The 19,478-nt window shown below is 55.3% G+C and overlaps 1 protein-coding gene and 1 long non-coding RNA gene across 3 annotated transcripts; one reads left to right on the forward strand and one right to left on the reverse strand.

Moving 5' to 3' along the window:
- Positions 1-5,273: 5,273 nt before the first annotated feature.
- LOC141408016 (uncharacterized) lies at positions 5,274-10,372 on the reverse strand. The gene is made up of 2 exons (XR_012419944.1): positions 10,138-10,372; positions 5,274-6,067 (listed from the first exon to the last, which is right to left on the reverse strand). It is a non-coding gene; the product is annotated as an uncharacterized lncRNA (long non-coding RNA).
- ATN1 (atrophin 1) lies at positions 9,824-18,340 on the forward strand. 2 transcript variants are annotated; one of them, XM_045366420.3, is made up of 9 exons: positions 9,824-10,012; positions 10,157-10,294; positions 10,444-10,557; positions 11,509-13,496; positions 13,774-13,996; positions 14,473-15,169; positions 16,907-17,050; positions 17,402-17,582; positions 17,769-18,340. In XM_045366420.3, the coding sequence occupies exons 1-9, from the start codon at positions 9,986-9,988 to the stop codon at positions 17,800-17,802; spliced, it is 3,546 nt and encodes a 1,181-aa protein (XP_045222355.1). In that variant the 5' UTR covers positions 9,824-9,985; the 3' UTR covers positions 17,803-18,340. The 2 variants fall into 2 exon arrangements, with proteins under 2 accessions (XP_045222355.1, XP_045222357.1); XM_045366422.3 differs by having other exon boundaries at positions 11,512-13,496.
- The last annotated feature ends 1,138 nt before the right edge of the window (positions 18,341-19,478 follow it).

Below are 19,478 nucleotides of genomic sequence, written 5' to 3' on the forward strand. Positions count from 1 at the left end.
CTGTTGTGTCTGAGGAGTCTTACTCTAGTCCATATGAGGGGAGAGAAGATGGAGCACCTGGAAGCTGGTGAAACTGGACAGCAGAACTGGGGAGGGCACAAAAAGAGGAAGACAGACTGAACAAATATGGCCAAGATGATGGCACTGCCTACCCCATTCTGGCTAGGTGGGGTGCATGTGGCCCCTGCTTTCTTAGCAGCAGGCTTGGCTCCCAGACCCGGGTGAATTAAGGGGTTCAAGAGCCCCTAAAAGCATAAAATATTGTGTGTGTATGTGTATTTTGGGGGAAAGGGGGTCTAAGGTGTTTTCATATCCAAAGGGCTTGTGGACTGGAGCAGCTCCTGTACTGGACCTCTGCCAACAAAAGCCTGGCTGGTTCTCGAATGGAACAGGACTTCCTGGCCATTACTCACTGCAAGATGGGGAAATGGGAAGGAAGAATGGTTCTGGGGGTAGTAGAGAGAAGGACCTGAGGAAACAGAGTCCTCCAATAAACTGAAAATTCAGGGACGAAAGTGCTTAACAGACCCCTGGCTGGGTCAGACTAATAGTAGGGTTCCAATATGTGGCTAGAGACATATGATTCCTTAGCTATAACTCGTTAACTCTTACGGGGCCTCAGCGTTGAGATGCTCATTCTAGGTACCACCGAGGGGGACAAATCCCTTCCTCGTGGCTTGGATGCAACCTTGCGTCCCACAGATAGGGTCTGCACATGGGAGATCTAACCACTAGAGGGAGTTAGAGTTCTGCAGGACGCCATACTGGAGGCCAAGTGGGAGGAACTTCAAGCTGTCCCCTGTGGGCCTCCCACTCTGCTTCTGCTAAGGTCCGGTCCTGGCTCCCTCTGCCATCCTGCTCAGCTCCAGGGCTAAAATAGGATTCTAGTTTTGTATAGGCATGGCCCATTTCTTTTCTTGCCCTCCTTCCTGGGTCCCTGACACCTCAGCCATTTTCAATTCAAAGAGCTTCATGCCCCCTTTCCATTTCTGTGCCTTTTAATTTCAGTGTGGGCATCTCATCTTTCCCTTTTCTCCTGTCTCCTGGCGACCCTTTATGCCTCCCTTGGGGTTTCCTGTACTTTTCTCTGTGCCTCTCAGTTTTCTCTGGGGTCCCTGATACCTATCTTACCTTAGTAACTCCCAGACTGACCAGGACTATTCTAGTTTGAGCCTAGTTCCTAGCCTCTGTCCTTTCTTTCATCCCTCCTCACCAGGTCGCCTTCTCTGACAGTCTGGCCCCCCCATCCCCAAAGTACTGGGGTTGGATTGGGTTACAGCTAGCTCTGCCTGGGCCTTCCAGGCCCTTCTCTCCACTTTCCCTTTGTGCCGTTGCCTGGAGACCAATGGGTTGTGGGGGGCTGAGCCAGAGAGGGAGCTGGGGTGAGGGATGGCGGGGGCTGTGCGCGGGCGCGCGCGCGCTCGTGTGTGTGTGTGTGTGTGTGTGTGTGTGTGTGTGTGTGTGTGTGTGTGAGAGAGAGAGATGTCCCCTGCAGCTGGACTATAAGCCTCAGGTAGGGGAGGAACGGGAGAGGGTAGACACTGGTTTCTTTTGTGACTCTCACCATCCCCTATCCCCACATATGCCTAAATTTTTCTTTTAGTCTCCATTGTAGCCCGTTCCTTAGTGATTAAAAAACACGGGAGAAGAGCTCAGCCTGGAAGGGATTTGGAAGGGGCTTGAGCCAAGGCCCAGTGGGAGTCTGAACTGAGTGGTGCAGAAAGAGAGGAAATGCAATGGGGAGAGAGGGCGAGGGGGAAAGGGGGAGCCCTGGAACAAAGCTGGGGGTGGGGAGGAGCAGGAGCTACCCTAGAGCAAGAGGGAGTGGGGCGCACCGGGAGACAGGGAGCTGGCCTGGTCTCAGGGAGGCCCTGGGAAGGGCTGGGAAGGTGTGCATGGAGTGGTGAGTGCCAACCAATTCAAGGGACTTCAGAGTGATGACTCATTCCCAGGCCAAGGAAGTGTTCCTGTTCCTGCGCCCAGTTCCCCAGTGCTCTGGAATCTTGCTTAGAGCTTTTGAGTATTCCCAGAACTTTGTTGAATCTGGCCCAAGGAATTGAGACAAAATCTACTGAGCTGCTCCAGAGCCAACCTCCTTCCTTCCCTGAAGGCAGGTGGGATCTTGTCAGTTCAGGGACCACCCTTCGCCTCCAGCAAGACTGGTCCCACAAGTACCCGGCCCCCACCCCAAATATGGAGCGCTACTGAGGGCTCCCAATCCACACTCCAGCTCCAGGTCTTCCGGTTTGCCAGCCTGCCTCCCTCCCATTCTCTGGCCTTCCCAATTTCTGCTGCCAAAAATCACCCTGTGTCCTTTGTCCTGAGAGATGTTGCTGCTTGGTGGAGGGCCAGGAGGGAGCCCAGGAGAAGGAACTGGTGGTGGGCTAGCCGAGGTGCTGGCTTCATGGCTGGTGGCAGACTGACTGCCAGAGGCTACCTGGAGAGCAGGGGAGGGAGAGGGAAGGGTTGGGAGGAGCCTGCAGTCTGTGGTGGGGACTGTCTACACCTTAGAACAGGTGGGATTGAGGAACAAGGATACCTAGGGATTTGGGTCCACATTAAGCCCAATCTTCACCCGACTGCTTCCCTGTGACCCAGGGGATCTTCAGTGATGACTTTCAACAGATTTGAGAAGGAAAATGGAGATGTCACTAGATGGAAGGCCTGAGGATGGTGTCTCACTCCTCCAAGCTGTATCCCTTACCTATCTACCCATGGGCTTGCCAGCAACCCCCCCACCCCACCAAATCTGTCATTTCCTTTAACTGCCCTCCTTTCCCATCTCCATTTTCTTTTTCTTTGTTTTTCTTTTTTTTTTTTTTTGAGACGGAGTCTCGCTCTGTCGCCCAGGCTGGACTGCAGTGGTGCGATCTCTGCTCGCTGAAACCTTTGCCTCCTAGGTTCAAGGATTCTCCTGCCTCAGCCTCCCGAGTAGCTGGGATTACAGGCATGCGCCACCACACCCGGCTAATTTTTGTATTTTTAGTAGAGACGGGATTTCGCCATGTTGGCCAGGCTAGTCTTGAACTCCTGACAAGTGACCCACCCGCCTCAGCCTCCCAAAGTGCTGAGATTACAGGCGTGAGCCCCCGCGCAGGCCCCATCTCCATTTTATTTTCCCATCCATGATCTTTCCTCTTCCATACTGCCGCCAAAGGCCTTGTTCAGCTTACATTTCCTTCCAATCTTCTTATCCCCCTCTTCCCCGTTCTGCTTGCCCAAGTAAATCCTCCTGGGCTCCACTGGGAGCCCCCACCCCCAGGATCCAGCCAGCCCCGTGTCTCCCACCCTCCTTTCCCATCCAGAGCCCTCCTTTCTCACCCAGAACCCATTTTCTCTAGAATTGGCACCTGGGTCCACCTCCTTCATCCCTTCTTAAGGTTCTTCACGTTCCCTCCTCTCTCCTCGCTGACGTTTCCTCTGGACTTCTCTCTCCAGCTCTCCTTCACCCCCCCACCCCCAATTATTATATTTCTGACTCTCTTCCCAACACGAATCACCCCCAAAAGCTTTGCTGTCTTCCAGAAGCCCCATCTTCTTATATATGTCATCATTTCAATTTTTCTCCCTCCTTATGACCCCAAACTTCCATCCCATTCTCTCTGATAATAGACCCCAAACCCATCTGGCTCCATCTCTGCCACAGACCCCTCACCCCAAGCTTCTCTCACTTCTCACCAGGCACCCACAAAGCCCCCAGGCAGCTCCATCTTTCCAATCCAATCCCATTATCCCAATCTCTACCCCAGGATCCCCCAAACTCCTCCCACTTCACCTCTGCCACAGACCCGGTCGCCCCCAAACTTCAGCCTCCCCTCATCTGCCCTCACCACTCACAGCCCCTCCTACCTAGCCCTCTCCCGCGCCGGGCCCGCGGGCTCCCCACATTCCGCCACCGCGAGCCCTCCCCGCGCCCCGGCCCCCTCGGCCTCGGCCTCGGCCAACTCGCGCGGCGCCTCCCCCTCTCCGGCTCCCCCTCTCTCCCCCCTCGCGGCTTGCCTCGCGCTCCCTCCCTCGCGTCTCCCTCCTGGCCCCTCTCTCCTCCGTTCCTCCGCGCTCCCTCCTTCTCCCTCTTCCTCCCTTCTCCCATCCCCCTCTCCCAGGCTCCCTCCCTTCGCCGTCCGCTTTCCTGTGCGAGTCGCTGGACGCACCGCCCAGCCCGTCCGCAGCCCCGTGCCGGGTCGGGGCCTCGGGCCGGGCCATTTCGGAGGGACCGCGGCCTCGGGGAGGGGCTAGGAGGGGGCGAGGGAGCCGGCCGCCGGGGAAGGGGCGGGGGCCGTGGGCGAGGCGGCCGAGGGGCCCGGGATCGCGCGGGTGCGGGCTGCGCTAGGCGGGCGCGGGCGGCGGGTCGGAGCCGCGCCGAGGGCCGGGCGGGCCGCGGGGCCGGGCGGCGCGGCGGGGGCGGGCGGCGCGGCCCGGGGCATTCCGGGCGGCCAGAGGGAGGCGGCGAGCCCGGGGAGGTGGGGAGCAGAGCGGGGATCGGGGTTTGCTCCGGGGGCCGGCGGGCGATTGGGGCCAGGAGGGGAAAAGGGGGGATGGGGGCCGCCCTCCGGGGGGGTCGGGGCCGCCGCCGCCGTCGTCGCGGCGGCGACTGAGGCCGAGAAGAGGAGAGGGGGGCGGGGGAGCTGCCGCCGCCGCCCCCCAGAGGCGCCGGAGCCCGGAATCCCGCTCGCAGCCAGCCAGCCGTCCCGAGCTACCAGCAGGTAAGGTCTGCGGCCGCCTGGGCCCCGGGCCCGCGGGATTCTGTCCCGCCCGGGTTCCGGCCTGCGGCTCCCCACCCCCACCCCTCCCAGTTCCCCCTCCTGCCGCCGCCGCCTCCATTTGTTATTTTCCCAATCCCGTCCCCCCACTGCGGGCTTTGCCTGGCCTGAGGCCGGGGGCTCAGGGGGTGGGGCCCGCCGAGGAGGGTCGGGGGCCAGGGCTTCGGGAGGATCGGGAAGGTGGGGAAGGAGGGAGGGTCTCCGGAGGAAGGCTGTGGGGCCAGAGGGTAGCCGGGACCCGCGGACCCAAAAGAGGAGGAACATCGAGGCGGGGGTTGGCGGAGGAAAACGGGGGATGCTCTGAGTGGGGTTCGGGGCGAAGGCAGAAGGGATAGGAGAGATGGCAGCGAGGTGGGGCATGAAGGCTCCAGGAAAAAGCTCCAAAGGCCCAGAACACGGGTTCCGGAGCCTGGGGTTGGGGGCGTTAGGAATGGACGGGAAGTGGGAAACGGGAAAGGGGTGTGGTAGGTGGAAAGAGGGACTGTGGCTGATGAACCTCGGGGAAACGGAGGCTTGGGCAAAAAGAGGTCCATCTTTGAGAAGAGCCGGAGGTTTTCCAGCGTGGAAGTGGGAAGGCCATGTCTTTGTGACGGTTTTCATTCCCCTACTCCAGGTCACCTCTGACCCTGTTTTCCCCATCCATAGTTACTTCTTGGAGAGGACACTGGGGCCCAGTAGTGTGGGTTATCCCAAAACTAATGAGGAGGAAAACAGGAACACAGAAGGGGGAGTTGGGAAGAAAGGGGTTCTGGGAGGATGGAAATGAGATAATTGAGCAACCTTACAGGCACTCCAAGCAAGTTGCGACCTCCACCCTCCACCCTCCAATTTCCGGAGCGTCCGCTGCCCCTGGAGCTGTGATCTATGTAGGGAGGCCTTAGTTACTGCTTTGAGCTCAAAGATCTTCCTTTGTGCATGGGCTTATTTCGACTAGGGTAGGTACCTTTAAGCTCCCTTCCCTGAGGTGCTATAGGAGAGTAGGAGTTGCTTTGGCAACTGGGAGGGGGCAGGGGTGGCTTCCAGATGGACTCCTGGGATGGTCTCTTGGGGGCACCTTTTGCCACTGTGTCGCTATGGTAGTGATCCAGTGGGATGTCCAATTGGTAGGCGGGGGGCTTCGAATCTTCATTGGACGTCGGCCTGCGGCTATGTCCTTGGGACTCTGGGCTGGGTTCTGGAGGATGTTTCTGGATCTGTTGGTGGATGGGAGTTTCCCCACGGCGGCGTGTACCCTTTCATGTTGCAGTCTGTTTGAACAGGTAGATATGTTCCTTGCAGATCATAGGTGTTTCTCCAAGTCTCTCCACCTAGGCATGATGGGAGGATGAAAATGCTCCTGTTCAGATTTCACCATCTTTTGGCAGTTGGTTCTGACCTCTACCTCCCTTATTATGTTATTTTTTGTAGAGTTGTTTTTTTGCTTCTTTGCACTTTCTTTCATTTTCTAAAACGAATTCCTCTTTGAGCCTCCCTTCTTGAATAACTTACCCTTTTCCTCCTTCCCTCAACTAACCTTTGGCCTTCTTCCCTGACCTTGTAGAAATGGCTGGGCTCCCAGGCCCATCCCAGGTGAGGGTGGCCCAGGACAGAGGGCTGCATGAAGCAGCCTCATGCAGGGGAAATACTATAGAATAGGAGCCAGGACACCTGTGTCTCTTGACCTGGCTGTGCCTCTGTGACCTTGGGCAAGTCACTTCTCTTGGAGTGTCCGACTTCATTGTTAAGATGAAGGGGCCATAGATGAGATGATCTCTGAGACCTCCCTGAAGGTCCTGGATTCTCAGAAGGCTTAGGCCAGTGCATTGTTATCCGCTGGTCTGGGCTGCATTGTTATCTAGGAGTCACTTTGGACTGGTTAGTCTGGCAGGTCCAGAATGATGTTGGGGGCTGGGCCAATGATCCTGAAATTTAGCCTGTGAGCCCCTCCCAGGGAGCTTGTGACTCCACTGTATTCCTTCTGACATCCCATATGTCTCTTAATTTCTTTTCCTGGTCTTACTTAGGGGCTCTTTTTCTATTTCTCACTTTCCTCCCAACCCAGTCTGGTCTTAATCATTTTTTTAAAGTAAGGTAACGAAGGTGAATGTGCCTAGTGTGTGGCCAGATACAGAGTAGGTGCTCTGTAATATTAGTTACAATTATTGTCTGCTAGGAGTGTAGGCTGGTGCTAAAACATGACCCAGGTCTAGAAACACACACAATCCAACCCTAACTCCTTCCCTCCTCTGCCACTCCTTATCCCCAGGATTACTTGTTCTTTTATGACTGCTTTTCTCCTTCAAAGCTACTCATTGCTAGTTTTATCAGATTTCAGGTGATTAAAAAAGAAGGGCATACTATGATTGCTGTGTTCCTCAGGTACATTCCTGTGTTTCTCTGACCTTTTGAATCCCCTAACCTAACTGACTTGGTGAACAGGTTCTGTGATGGGGAAGGGAGATGGACACCCTTCTCTAGGAGGGCTGGCAAAGATACACCAGTCACAAATAGTCATCTTTGTTGTGCTTTTTGTTTAAGATTCCTCTTTTGCTATGGTGGGTGTTGTTCTTTGGATTTTTTTTTCTTTCTTTTCTTTTTTTTTTTTTTGGTTGATAGTATTTTAAAACCAGTCTACACAACAACTAAAAAATGTGGGAAAATAGCTGTAGTTGAAAAAAAAAAAAATAATAAAGGCCAGGCGCGGTGGCTCACGCCTGTAATCCCAGCACTTTAGGAGGCCGAGGCGGGTGGATCACCTGAGGTCAGGAGTTCGAGACCAGCCTGGCCAACATAGTGAAACCCTGTCTCTACTAAAAATACAAAAATTAGCCAGGCATGGTGGTGGGCGCTTGTAATCCCAGCTACTTGGGAAGCTGAGGCAGGAGAATCGCTTGAATCTGGGAGGCGGAGGTAGCAGTGAGCTGAGATCATGCCATTGCACTCCAGCCTGGGGAAGAACAGCGAAAATCTACTTAAAAAAAAAAACAACAACTAGTTGGCCGGGCACAGTGGCTCACGCCTGTAATCTCAGCATGTTGGAAGGCCATGGCAGACAGATCACCTGAGGTCAGGAGTTCGAGACTACTCTGACCAACATGGTGAAACCCTGTCTCTACTAAAAGTACAAAAAAATTAGCAGGGTGTGGTGGCACAGCCTGTAATCCCAGCTACTTAGGAGGCTGAGGCAGGAGAACTGCTTGAACCCAGGAGGTGGAGGTTGCAGTGAGTGAGATCACGCCACTCCATTCCAGCCTGGGCAACAAGAGTGAAACTCTGTCTCAAAAAAAAAAAAAAAAAAAAAGACTAGTCTACTGGGCAGAACATCAGTTGAAAGTTCAGAAGACAGGCTCTGTCCCAGCAATTTTGTGATTCTAAGTAAATTGTGAAGTTTCCTGGAAAGGTTAAACTCACCCCTTACTGCCTGCATCAGTATGGTTCCATGGAGCTGAGTGAGAATTACTGTGTTCCTTGGGAAAAATACACTACAGAATATGGACATGCCGTTTACCTAGCAGGCCACCAACTCAGAATAGAATAGACGGGTAAGCTTAGTCTATTCCCACTGGAGCTGGCAGCACTTAATTCAGGAATAAAGACCTACTGAAGTTAGTGGGTTTAAAGGTCAATCACAAGAAAAGTGCACACACGTATATATACGACATCAGTGGAAAGGAAGAAAAAATAAGAAAATACCATTTTTGCTCTCAGAAGATCTTACAATCAGTAATTTGGAGGGACTTGACACTTAGCAAGAAATACGAACAAGCGCAAATGAATATAGCTGGCTCTAGGGATTTGGATAAAGATAGATACCTGCCTACTTACTGATAGACAGATATGGATGGACTGGCTTGAGGAGCTGTGTAACCCCGTCTATACCAAGTAGGAGGACAGGCTTCAAAACTGGTAAATCTGTATTGTTTGCTCACGGATATTTTGAGTCTTTAATCATTCATGTGAAAACCCTGACTTTTCCTCTAGCCTTAGGGAGCTCAAGTACTAGAGAATGAGTCCTTTATGAGGCTCTCAAAAGTGAACTTCTACAATTTGGGGCTACCTAGGTTTAGTCTTGGGATTGGTAGGGCTGTGTTCCTTTGTATTATAGAATGGGACATTCTTCTTCTACCTACTCTGATGTGAGAAAAGATTCTTTTCATATCTCTGTGACTGATCTAGGCCTTCTGAGAATTCTCCCCACCAACTTCTGAGGAGAATATAGCAAAGTATAGAAGAAAGAGCATGGGCTTTGAAGTCACAGACGTGGGTTTGATTCTGGCTCTGTCACTGGTTCCTCACTGTGTGAGGTTGAGCTAGTCACAATCACCATCTTTGAGCCTCAGTTCCCTCACCTATATAATGAAGGTAATAATGCTTACCATTCAGGGTTGGTTGTAAATATTAAATGAAATCATGTGTGTGAAGGGCTTGATATAAAGAAGGTACTCAATAAATTAATACTTGAACGTCATTTTTTTTTTGAGACAGAGTTTCACTCTGTCACCCAGGCTGGAGTGCAGTGGCATGATCTCGGCTCACTGCAACCTCTGCTTCCCAGGTTCAAGTGATTTGCTTGCCTCAGCCTCCTGAGTAGCTGGGATTACAGGCACGCGCCACCACGCCTGGCTGGGTTTCACCATGTTGGCCAGGCTGGTCTTGAACTCCTGACCTTGCGATCCGTCCACCTCGGCCTCCCAAAGGGCTGGGATTATAGGCGTGAACCACCATGCCCCGCTCCATTTCTTTATGTTCCTTTGCAAGGCTCCGTGGAATGTGTGCGTTCACAAATATCCTTTAGGGATCATGAAGGGTCAAACTGTGTCATCTCCTGGATTGGAGCTTGTAGGTACATCTGAATTTTCTGCCCTCTACAGAGGTGAAAGAGATTATACTTTAAGCAGAATCTCCCTGCCTTTTAGATAGCTAAGGTGGCCCATGGGGCAAGCCAGCAATGTCTTGTGGTATCTGTACCTCTTGGCCTAAAGGCTTAGGGTTGGGCCGCTTGCTCAGTTCTCTGACAAGCGTAATAGTATTCCTTTGTGACTCTATTCTCCCAGTGGGAGACTCTGATGGTTTCCTTCTAACAGGTTTCACTGAAAACAGATCCTGCAAAAGTTCCAGGTGCCTATACTGGAAACTTGGAGATCCTGCTTCCCAGACCACAGCTGTGGGGAACTTGGGGTGGAGCAGAGAAGTTTCTGTATTCAGCTGCCCAGGCAGAGGAGAATGGGGTCTCCACAGCCTGAAGAATGAAGACACGACAGAATAAAGACTCGGTGAGTTAAAATGAGAGATGTGAAAGATGAGGGGCGGGGCAGGCAAGCTAGGAGGAAGGGTCTAGAGAAGAACAAATAATGTGCACCATAAAGTTAGCTGCAGTGTAAAGAACAGTGTTACCTACCTCCTTCCTCCTCCTGCAGATGTCAATGAGGAGTGGACGGAAGAAAGAGGCCCCTGGGCCCCGGGAAGAACTGAGATCGAGGGGCCGGGCCTCCCCTGGAGGGGTCAGCACGTCCAGCAGTGATGGCAAAGCTGAGAAGTCCAGGCAGACAGCCAAGGTATTCTGTCCTCAGGTCCTCCCACAGGATGCCCAGGCACTGGGGCTGAGGGGGTGTGTGTGTTGTCGGGGGAACTTCCTGTTTGGCAGAGGGTAACGGTGAAACTTGGGAGGTAGGGAAAAGACAGGAATTTTCTTTCTCTCTAACAGAAGGCCCGAGTAGAGGAAGCCTCCACCCCAAAGGTCAACAAGCAGGGTCGGAGTGAGGAGATCTCAGAGAGTGAAAGTGAGGAGACCAATGCACCAAAAAAGACCAAAACTGAGGTGGGAGACCCTTGTCGCCATCCTGACCCATCTTGTGATCATTCTTTTCTCAGATTTCCTTATGCTCACTATTCTTAGCTGGATCTCTCCTGGGACATAAGAGAAAGGCCAGATCATAGTGCTTATGAGAGCAGTTCTGTCTCTAATATGCCAGAGAGAGTCTTAGAACTTTGACAGACCACCAGATGACCTGGCAGGGCCAAAGGGGACCAGAAGAGTTGGGGGATTCTAGTCTCTGGGTGAGAAGTCTTAGTGGGAGGAACAAATAAATCTTAAGGAAAATGCAGAAGTGGTCTTTCTTTTTTATTGTTTTTTTTGGTTTGTTTTTGAGACAGAGTTTCGTTCTGTCACCCAGGCTGGAGTACAGTGGCACAATCTCAGCTCATTGCAACCTCCGCCTCCTGGGTTGAAGCAGTTGTGCCTCAGCCTCCCGAGTAGCTGGGATTATAGGCATGAGCCACCACGCCCGGCTAATTTTTGTAGTTTTAGTAGAGATAGGGTTTCACCATGTTGGCCAGGCTGGTTTGGAACTCCTGGCCTCAAGTGATCCTCCTGCTTCAGCCTCCCAAAGTGCTGGGATTACAGGTGTGAGCCTCTGTGCCCGGCCAGAAGTGGTCTAAGAACCAAGGGCTTGGGGGATGGAGGATGGTTAAAGTGGTGGTTATGAGATGGTGGAAGACAGGGATTTGGAGTCAGCTGTGGGTAAAGACAAGGTGCTTGAGATGGATCCTTGAGGAAGGAATAGGGTTTTATAGGAGAGAAACAAGACTGGCTGCTAAGGAGCAGCCAAGAATGTGGGGAAAGTGGGAAATCCCCAGATGGCAAGAGGTACTCACCACGTCACAGTACAACAGTGTGCTGTGAGGGGAAATGATTTTATGCAAGACAGGCCCTAAATCTCAGGGAAGCAGGAAAGGAAAAGAGAAAAAATGAGGCTTCCCTTTTCTACAGCAGGAACTCCCTCGGCCACAGTCTCCCTCTGATCTGGATAGCTTGGATGGGCGGAGCCTTAATGATGATGGCAGCAGCGACCCTAGGGATATTGACCAGGACAACCGAAGCACGTCCCCCAGCATCTACAGCCCTGGAAGTGTGGAGAATGACTCCGACTCATCTTCTGGCCTGTCCCAGGGCCCAGCCCGCCCCTACCACCCACCTCCACTCTTTCCTCCTTCCCCTCCACCGCCAGACAGCACCCCTCGACAGCCAGAGGCTAGCTTTGAACCCCATCCTTCTGTGACACCCACTGGATATCATGCTCCCATGGAGCCCCCCACATCTCGAATGTTCCAGGCTCCTCCTGGGGCCCCTCCCCCTCACCCACAGCTCTATCCTGGGGGCGCTGGTGGAGGAGTTTTGTCTGGACCCCCAATGGGTCCCAAGGGGGGAGGGGCTGCCTCATCAGTGGGGGGCCCTAATGGGGGTAAGCAGCACCCCCCACCCACTACTCCCATTTCAGTATCAAGCTCTGGGGCTAGCGGTGCTCCCCCAGCTAAGCCACCTAACACTCCGGTGGGTGGTGGGAACCTGCCTTCTGCTCCACCACCAGCCAACTTCCCCCATGTGACCCCGAACCTGCCTCCCCCACCTGCCCTGAGACCCCTCAACAATGCCTCAGCCTCTCCCCCTGGCCTGGGGGCCCAACCACTACCTGGGCATCTGCCCTCTCCCCATGCCATGGGGCAGGGTATGGGTGGACTTCCTCCTGGCCCAGAGAAGGGCCCGACTCTGGCTCCTTCACCCCACTCTCTGCCTCCTGCTTCCTCTTCTGCCCCAGCACCCCCCATGAGGTTTCCTTATTCATCCTCTAGTAGTAGCTCTGCAGCAGCCTCCTCTTCCAGTTCTTCCTCCTCTTCCTCTGCCTCCCCCTACCCAGCTTCCCAGGCATTGCCCAGTTACCCCCACTCTTTCCCTCCCCCAACAAGCCTCTCTGTCTCCAATCAGCCCCCCAAGTATACTCAGCCTTCTCTCCCATCCCAGGCTGTGTGGAGCCAGGGTCCCCCACCACCTCCTCCCTATGGCCGCCTCTTAGCCAACAGCAATGCCCATCCAGGCCCCTTCCCGCCATCTACTGGGGCCCAGTCCACTGCCCACCCACCAGCCTCAACACATCACCATCACCACCAGCAACAGCAGCAGCAGCAGCAGCAGCAGCATCACGGAAGCTCTGGGCCCCCTCCTGGAGCATTTCCCCACCCCCTGGAGGGCGGCAGCTCCCACCACGCACACCCTTATGCCATGTCTCCCTCCCTGGGGTCTCTGAGGCCCTACCCACCAGGGCCAACACACCTGCCCCCACCTCACAGCCAGGTGTCCTACAGCCAAGCAGGCCCCAATGGCCCTCCAGTCTCTTCCTCTTCCAACTCTTCCTCTTCCACTTCTCAAGCGTCCTTCCCATGTTCACACCCCTCCCCCTCCCAGGGACCTCAGGGGACGCCCTACCCTTTCCCACCGGTGCCTACGGTCACCACCTCTTCGGCTACCCTTTCCACGGTCATTGCCACCGTGGCTTCCTCGCCAGCAGGCTACAAAACGGCCTCCCCACCTGGGCCCCCACCGTACGGAAAGAGAGCCCCGTCCCCGGGGGCCTACAAGGCAGCCACCCCACCCGGATACAAGCCCGGGTCTCCTCCCAACTTCCGAACGGGGACCCCACCGGGCTATAGAGGAACCTCGCCACCTGCAGGCCCAGGGACCTTCAAGCCGGGCTCGCCCACCGTGGGACCTGGGCCCCTGCCACCTGCGGGGCCCTCAGGCCTGCCATCTCTGCCACCACCACCCGCGGCCCCTGCCTCAGGGCCGCCCCTGAGCGCCACGCAGATCAAGCAGGAGCCGGCTGAGGAGTATGAGACCCCCGAGAGCCCAGTTCCGCCAGCCCGCAGCCCCTCGCCCCCTCCCAAGGTGGTAGATGTGCCCAGCCATGCCAGTCAGTCTGCCAGGTGAGCGGCCAGGTGGGGCGGAGGTGGGCCTGGAAGGGGGACGACAAGGCGGCGACGGAGAGGGAGTAGCAGGGAGGGGCCCTGTGCTGGTGTAGTGTTTTAGAAAAGCACGCCCCTCTCCTCCGTCCATGCCTAGCGGCCAGTGAGGCCGGCAGCAGCTCAGCCTGCAGGGGTGGTTTTTAGGCGGGGGCTACAAGCACTCGCCGGGGTCGCGGCTCCGCGGGCTCCATCCGGCATCTCGCACCGGCTGAGCGCGTGCTGCTTCCACGCTTGGCAGGTTCAACAAACACCTGGATCGCGGCTTCAACTCGTGCGCGCGCAGCGACCTGTACTTCGTGCCACTGGAGGGCTCCAAACTGGCCAAGAAGCGGGCCGACCTGGTGGAGAAGGTGCGGCGCGAGGCGGAGCAGCGCGCGCGCGAAGAAAAGGAGCGGGAGCGCGAGCGGGAACGCGAGAAGGAGCGCGAGCGCGAGAAGGAGCGCGAGCTTGAACGCAGCGTGGTGAGTGCGTCACTGCCTGCGCCACCGCCTTCTTTGCCTCCTCTCTTAGCCGCGCTGCGGGGCTGGGGCTGGGGCTGGGGCTGGGGCTGGGGCTGGGCTTGGGGCTGGGCTTGGGGCTGGGGCTGGGGCTGGGGCTGGGGCTGGGGCTGGGGCTTGTGCTAGGTGGGCGGGCGAATCAAGTCGCCACCTGTCGGAGGGGAGGTACCACTGCAGCCCAGGAAATGGAGCCAAAAAGGATTTCAGCGACAGCAGTCTGCATTCCTGGGTTGGGAGAAGGCCTGCTCAGATGGGACTACCTGTGGATCCCAAGAAGGGCAGATATTCGGGGGGGGGGTCGCAGTTAAGTTCCAGGTGGGCAGAGTTTCAGTGAGGTGAGGCATTTTGGCATTCAGCTGTGGAAACAAATGGGCAGCTTGAAACCAGCCACCTCTTCTCATAACTGCCGCTTTGACTCCACTTTTCCCTGTACCCCACAGAAGTTGGCTCAGGAGGGCCGTGCTCCGGTGGAATGCCCATCTCTGGGCCCAGTGCCCCATCGCCCTCCATTTGAACCGGGCAGTGCGGTGGCTACAGTGCCCCCCTACCTGGGTCCTGACACTCCAGCCTTGCGCACTCTCAGTGAATATGCCCGGCCTCATGTCATGTCTCCTGGCAATCGCAACCATCCATTCTACGTGCCCCTGGGGGCAGTGGACCCGGGGCTCCTGGGTTACAATGTCCCGGCCCTGTACAGCAGTGATCCTGCTGCCCGGGAGAGGGAACGGGAAGCCCGTGAACGAGACCTCCGTGACCGCCTCAAGCCTGGCTTCGAGGTGAAGCCTAGTGAGCTGGAACCCCTACATGGGGTCCCTGGGCCGGGCTTGGATCCCTTTCCCCGACATGGGGGCCTGGCTCTGCAGCCTGGCCCACCTGGCCTGCACCCTTTCCCCTTTCATCCGAGCCTGGGGCCCCTGGATCGAGAACGTCTAGCACTGGCAGCTGGGCCAGCCCTGCGGCCTGACATGTCCTATGCTGAGCGGCTGGCAGCTGAGAGGCAGCACGCAGAAAGGGTGGCGGCCCTGGGCAATGACCCGCTGGCCCGGCTGCAGATGCTCAATGTGACTCCCCATCACCACCAGCACTCCCACATCCACTCGCACCTGCACCTGCACCAGCAAGATGCTATCCATGCAGGTGAGACCCCCTCCTTCCTCTCCCTGGCCCTTTGGGGCCACCTTCCCCCATCATGACTGGGCTCTTTTGTTCTTCTGGCTGAGACTTTCCTCCCCTGGCCTGGCATGAACTTTTCCTGAGATTGCTGCCCTCAACTTTGCCTCCCTGACGTTCTCTCAGCCTTGTCTCCTCATGGCCTTGCCTGGCCACAGAGCCTGTATTCCCCACACCCCAGTCCTCTCCATAGTCTAGTATCCTACCCATGACAGGCCCAGGTGGGAGCCTTTGAAGGACACACCTTTCTATCCTCACAGCCCCATTCTCCCAAGCCCTTCACAAACATATCTTCTTATTTATTTTTTTGAGACATAGTCTCGCTCTGCCACCCAGCCTGGAGTGTAGTGGTGCAGTCACAGCTCACTGCAGCCTCAACTTCCTGGGCTCAAGTAATCCTCCTACCTCAGTCTCCAGAGTAGCTGGGATTATAGGCGTGTGTCACCATACCTGGCTAATTTTTGTAGTTTTGGTAAAGATGGGGTTTTGCCATATTGGCCAGGCTGGTCTCAAATTCCTGAGTTCAAAGCAGTCCACTCACCTTGGCCTCCCAAAGTCCTGAGATTACAGACGTGAGCCACCCTGCCCAATCCACAAACCTATTTTCTGATTTCTCTGGATTTAACTCTTATTTTTTGCCATTTTCTCCTTTTCTCACAGTGGGAGGTCTTTCATGTTCTTCCCCATCTCTAGATCTGTAACTTCCTAGAAGGGGCCCTGTAGCTTTGGGTTTGGGTGTCATAGGCAATAATGAGCTTTACTTACTATCCTTTCACCATTTTGTTTTTGAGACGGAGTCTCGCCCTGTCGCCAAGCTGGAGTGCAGTGGCGCGATCTCAGCTTACTGCAACCTCTGCCTCCCGGGTTCAAACGATTCTTCTGCCTCAGCAGGCACTGCCTGCCTGAGTTGCTGGGACTACAGGCGTGTGCCGCCAAATACAGCTAATTTTTGTATTTTTAATAGAGACGGGGTTTCACCATGTTGGCCAGGATAGTCTCGATCTCTTGACCTTGTGATCCGCCCACCTTGGCCTCCCAAAGTGCTGGGATTACAAGCGTGAGCCACTGCACCCGCTTGCTTTTTTTTTTTTTTTTTTTTTTTTTTAATTTGAGACCAAGTCTCGCTCTTTTGCCCAAACCAGAGTGCAGTGGCGCGATCTCGGCTCAGTGCAGCTTCCACCTCCCAGGTTCAAGCGATTCTCCTGCCTCAGCCTCCTGAAGAGCTGGGACTAGGCATGTGCCACCATGCCTGGCTAATTTTTTTGTATTTTTAGTAGAGACAGGGTTTCACCATGTTGGCCAGGCTGGTCTTGAACTCCTGACCTCAGGTGATCCGCCTGCCTCAGCCTCCCAAAGTGCTGGGATTATAGGCTTGAGCCACCGCACCTGGCCTCTTCCTGTCTTATTTCCTAAACTTCTATCTTCCACCTCCTTCAAGCAGTCTACCTCTCCCTCTCCTTCCCCTCAGACCCTTCTGATGACTAATTTCCTGTCCTCTGTCATCCATATGTCCCTCCTCCAGTAGGGCTCAGCCTGTCCACCCCCCCACCCACAGGCCTCTAGTTCTTCCATTCTGCCTTTGTTCCACTTTGGAGCTCCTTGTGTTTGTCCAACTCAATTCCCAGCCTTGGATCCCTTCACCCAAATGCATGGTTTTCCCTAAACCTGCCTTCTGGTGACACCTTCCTCTTCTCTGCTTTCCAGCCTCTGCCTCAGTGCACCCTCTCATCGACCCCCTGGCCTCAGGGTCTCACCTTACTCGGATCCCCTACCCAGCTGGAACTCTCCCTAACCCCCTGCTTCCTCACCCTCTGCACGAGAACGAAGTTCTTCGTCACCAGCTCTTTGGTAAGGATGGAAGTTGGGGTAGGCAAGCTGTAATGAGAAAAGGGCAGAAAGGAGGTATTTAGGTGGGGGGATGGGCCTAGTTGGGCTTGAGGAGGAATGAGGAGATGCCTAGAGGAGCTGGGCATGGGAATAGGAGAGCTGAACCTCTGCCCAAGAGACACACAAGTTTTAGTGTCAGCCTAAGAGGTTTGAATCCCAATTCCACTCTACCACTGGCAACTTACAGAACTGGCTGTGTTACCTAACTTTTTAGTTCATTACCTTTGTATGTAAAGGAGCTGGCTATCCCCTGGTCCAGAGCAGGTGCTTGTTATCCATTGGTCATGTGACCCTTGCCCCTCCTGCTCACAGCTGCCCCTTACCGGGACCTGCCGGCCTCCCTTTCTGCCCCAATGTCAGCAGCTCATCAGCTGCAGGCCATGCACGCACAGTCAGCTGAGCTGCAGCGCTTGGCGCTGGAACAGCAGCAGTGGCTGCATGCCCATCACCCGCTGCACAGTGTGCCGCTGCCTGCCCAGGAGGACTATTACAGGTACCCCAGGGTCCCCAGGGGGACATGGGCTCAGCGAGCCTGGGAGGGGCTGTGGGCATGGAACAGCTGGGCACTGTGCTCCTGGGGGGAGGGAACCCCTCCTCTCCCAACCCCTTTGGTAAGGGGGCAAGGTCAGGGTTGGTCTCAAGTCTCTTACCTCTCTGCTATGCACTGCCCCTTCCCTAGTCACCTGAAGAAGGAGAGCGACAAGCCACTGTAGAACCTGCGATCAAGAGAGCACCACGGCTCCTACATTGGACCTTGGAGCATCCCCACCCTCCCCCCACCCCACCCTTGGCCTGCCACCCAGAGCCAAGAGGGTGCTGCTCAGTTGCAGGGCCTCCGCAGCTGGACAGAGTGGGGGAGGGAGGGACAGACAGAAGGCCAAGGTCTGGTGTGGTGTGCAGAGGTGGGGAGGAGGCGAGGATGGGGACAGAAAGCGCACAGAATCTTGGACCAGGTCTCTCTTCCTTGTCCCCCCTGCTTTTCTTCTCCCCTATGCCCAAGCCCCGTGGCCGCCGCCCCTCCCCTGCCCCGTTGGTGTGATTATTTCATCTGTTAGATGTGGCTGTTTTGCGTAGCATCGTGTGCCACCCCTGCCCCTCCCTGATCCCTGTGTGCGCGCCCCCTTTGCAATGTATGCCCCTTGCCCCTTCCCCACATTAATAATTTATATATATAAATATCTATATGACGCTCTTAAAAAACATCCCAACCAAAACCAACCAAACAAAAACATCCTCACAACTCCCCAGGAACATGGCTGTGACTGTTCTTTGCGGGATATGGGGGTGAGGCTGGGTCTCAGTGCAGCCGTACTTAGAACTGCAGCCAGGCTCTGGCAGGGAAGCGGGAAGAGACCAGTCCTTCTTAAGGAACTGGGTGTACGGGCTGGGAAGAATTGGCGAGGGGATCCCTGAAGAGCCCGGAGCATTGACTCAGCCCGAGGTGGTACCGGGGGTGCTAGTGCTCCCTCCTGTCCCAAGGCTGGGAAGTCAAAATACTGGAGGCCTGGGCCTGGGCTCTGTGGCTCATGCCTGTAATCCCAGCACGTTGGGAGGCTGAGGCGGGTGGATTGCTTGAGCCTAGGAGTTGGAAACCAGCTTGGGCAACATAGAGAAACCCCATCTTAAAAAACAATCCCCTGGGCGTTGTGGTGCACTTGTGGTCCTAGCTACTCAGGAGGCTGAGGTGAGAGGATCACTTGGGGGTCGAGGCTGCAGTGAGTCATGATCGCACCACTGCACTCTAGCCTGGGTGACAAAGCAAGGCCCTATCTCAAAACAAAAGAAACCCCAACCAACCAAACACTAGAGGCCTGGGACAAGCCCACCTCTGACATGGTCAGGTCTTGGAATCTATTCAGAGGGGTCTCACTGTTAGGAGCCACCAGAGTCCTCTGGAACAAAGGCTTCAGAGTCCTGAATCCTTTCCATGGAATAGTTTAAGAAACGGTTATGAGGCCAGGTGCGGCGGCTCACACTGGTAATCCCAGGACTTCGGGAGGCCGAGGCGGGCGGATCACGAGGTCAGGAGTTCGAGACCAGCCTGCCAACATGGCAAAACCCTGTGTTTACTAAAAAATTAGCTGGGCATGGTGGTGCGCACCTGTAGTCCCAGCTACTTGGGAGGCTGAGGCAGAAGAGTCGCTTGAACCCAGGAGGTGGTGGTTGTGGTGAGCCAAGATCCCTCCAGCTGCACTCCAGCTTGGCGACAGAGCAAGACTCCATCTCAAAAACAAAAAACAAAACCAGTTATGAAGCGGGGATGGGGTGGGCTAGTTTTAATAGATCCAGGCGATTAGTACCTGGCATCCTTAACCACCCTACAGTTTGAGAAGGGAGTGGTTGATAATCTCAAAAGCCTGGAAGGGAAGGGAAATCAGGCCGGGCGTTA

Source organism: Macaca fascicularis, chromosome 11 (assembly GCF_037993035.2).
Source record: "Macaca fascicularis isolate 582-1 chromosome 11, T2T-MFA8v1.1".
Lineage (NCBI taxonomy): Eukaryota > Metazoa > Chordata > Mammalia > Primates > Cercopithecidae > Macaca > Macaca fascicularis.